The sequence below is a fragment of the Lepisma saccharinum genome, chromosome 26, assembly GCF_977018435.1.
Source record: "Lepisma saccharinum chromosome 26, izLepSacc3.1, whole genome shotgun sequence".
NCBI lineage: Eukaryota > Metazoa > Arthropoda > Insecta > Zygentoma > Lepismatidae > Lepisma > Lepisma saccharinum.
In genome coordinates, this window is record NC_139254.1 from 39,757,062 (window position 1) to 39,758,625 (window position 1,564).

The 1,564-nt window shown below is 46.8% G+C and overlaps 1 protein-coding gene across 1 annotated transcript; it reads right to left on the minus strand.

Annotated features, from left to right (window-relative positions):
* Positions 1–224: 224 nt before the first annotated feature.
* On the minus strand, positions 225–1,208 carry LOC145979633 (uncharacterized). Its single transcript, XM_083112599.1, has one exon. It carries the CDS (start codon positions 1,206–1,208, stop codon positions 225–227), a length of 984 nt encoding a protein of 327 aa, XP_082968725.1.
* Positions 1,209–1,564: the final 356 nt, after the last annotated feature.

Below are 1,564 nucleotides of genomic sequence, written 5' to 3' on the forward strand. Positions count from 1 at the left end.
TTCCAGGTTCTGTTTGCACAGACTCATGTCTAGCAACAGTAGCTTGTTTCTTCTTCCTCCAGGAGGCAACACTACATTCCTCCCAGTTACAAAAAAAATTAACAAGGGTACCCGTATCTGTCAGGGGGTACCTTAATCCTGGTCGATCTTCTAGGCACATGAAAAGTGCATATTGGCCGTGGAGCGGCGTCAGCGTCTTGGGGTTGATGGTCATCAACGTGGAGTTAAGGTGGGGTAATTTTGGAATCTGAATTTCGATTCTCCGCCGCGCCTTCTGGTCCGGGTGGACTATCATCATCACAGGTTTCTGGATGGTTTTGTTGACTGTGTGTCCTGTGACGAATCCAACGTGAATGTACCACTCTTTGAGTTCCATCGGCAAAGCGCACTTTGTATAGGTGAGTTCCACCCAACCTTTCTACAATATCTCCCTCCTTGAAGTTAGGTGACAAGTGCTTCGGTGATTGCAAACATACGGTTTCGGTAGGTGAAAATGTCCTGTATGGTTTGCTGAGGTTGATCCTAGGTTTCAAGAAAGGAGGAGCTTCTGTCCTCTCGGCATCTCTATTATGATCACCACGTATACAGTTCCACCATGTTCTTGGACTGAAGGTGAGGACTGAGGCTGCAGAAAGACTACGTTCCTCTCCCAACCGGGAATTCCTCAAAAACAGCATATACTCTGCTAACTTTGCATCGAACTGTAACAAAGTCAGATGTGGAAGTTCATGCAACATCTTCAACATGCCAGTCTTCACCGTGCGTACGTACCTATCAGCAAGCCCGTTGCTAGGACTGTGGTACGGCGGTATTGTGATATGTTCAATCCCGAACTGTTGGCAAAAGGAACGGAACTTTAAGGTGATAAATGCTGGACCATTATCCGAAACTATTGTTTGTGGAATTCCGAGAGTCGAGCATGACTTAAGAATCCAGCGTATGGTCTCCGGTGTATCTAAGGAAGATACTGGACAGACATCTATCCAGTGACTGTAAGCATCCACAAGCAACAGGAACTTCCTCCCAGCCAAGAAGAAATGGTCTACGTGGAGTCTTTGTCCTACAAATCTAGCTTCCGGCCACCTATTATCTGGACCTTTCTTGATCCTGGAACGTGTGGATTGGCATGTTTCACAAGTCTGGATACAATGTTGTATATCCCTTGTCATCTTGGGCCACCATGCTTGTGATCGTAAGGTCTCCATCATCGTCCTTTCCTCAGGGTGGTTCGAATGGAAGAGTTCCACAACCTTCGAGCGAAGCGATTGTGGGATGACTAACCTCCCCATCCACCACAGACATCCTGCCTCTAGCGAGAGAAGGTTTCGCCTTTCGTAGTAAGGTTAAATATTGGAATCCGTTGATTAAACCTTTTCGGCCAACCCCTTTCTACATATATTGCAACTTCGGTTATCACTGGATCAGCATTAGTTTGATCAGCGATCATCTGTAGAGAAATTGGCGCTCTGGTGCCTGTCATGATGTAACACAATGTAGTTTCCTCATCTACTGGGTCTTCTGTGGGACAAGGTAACCTGCTGGGCATGTCCGCCACAGGTACACG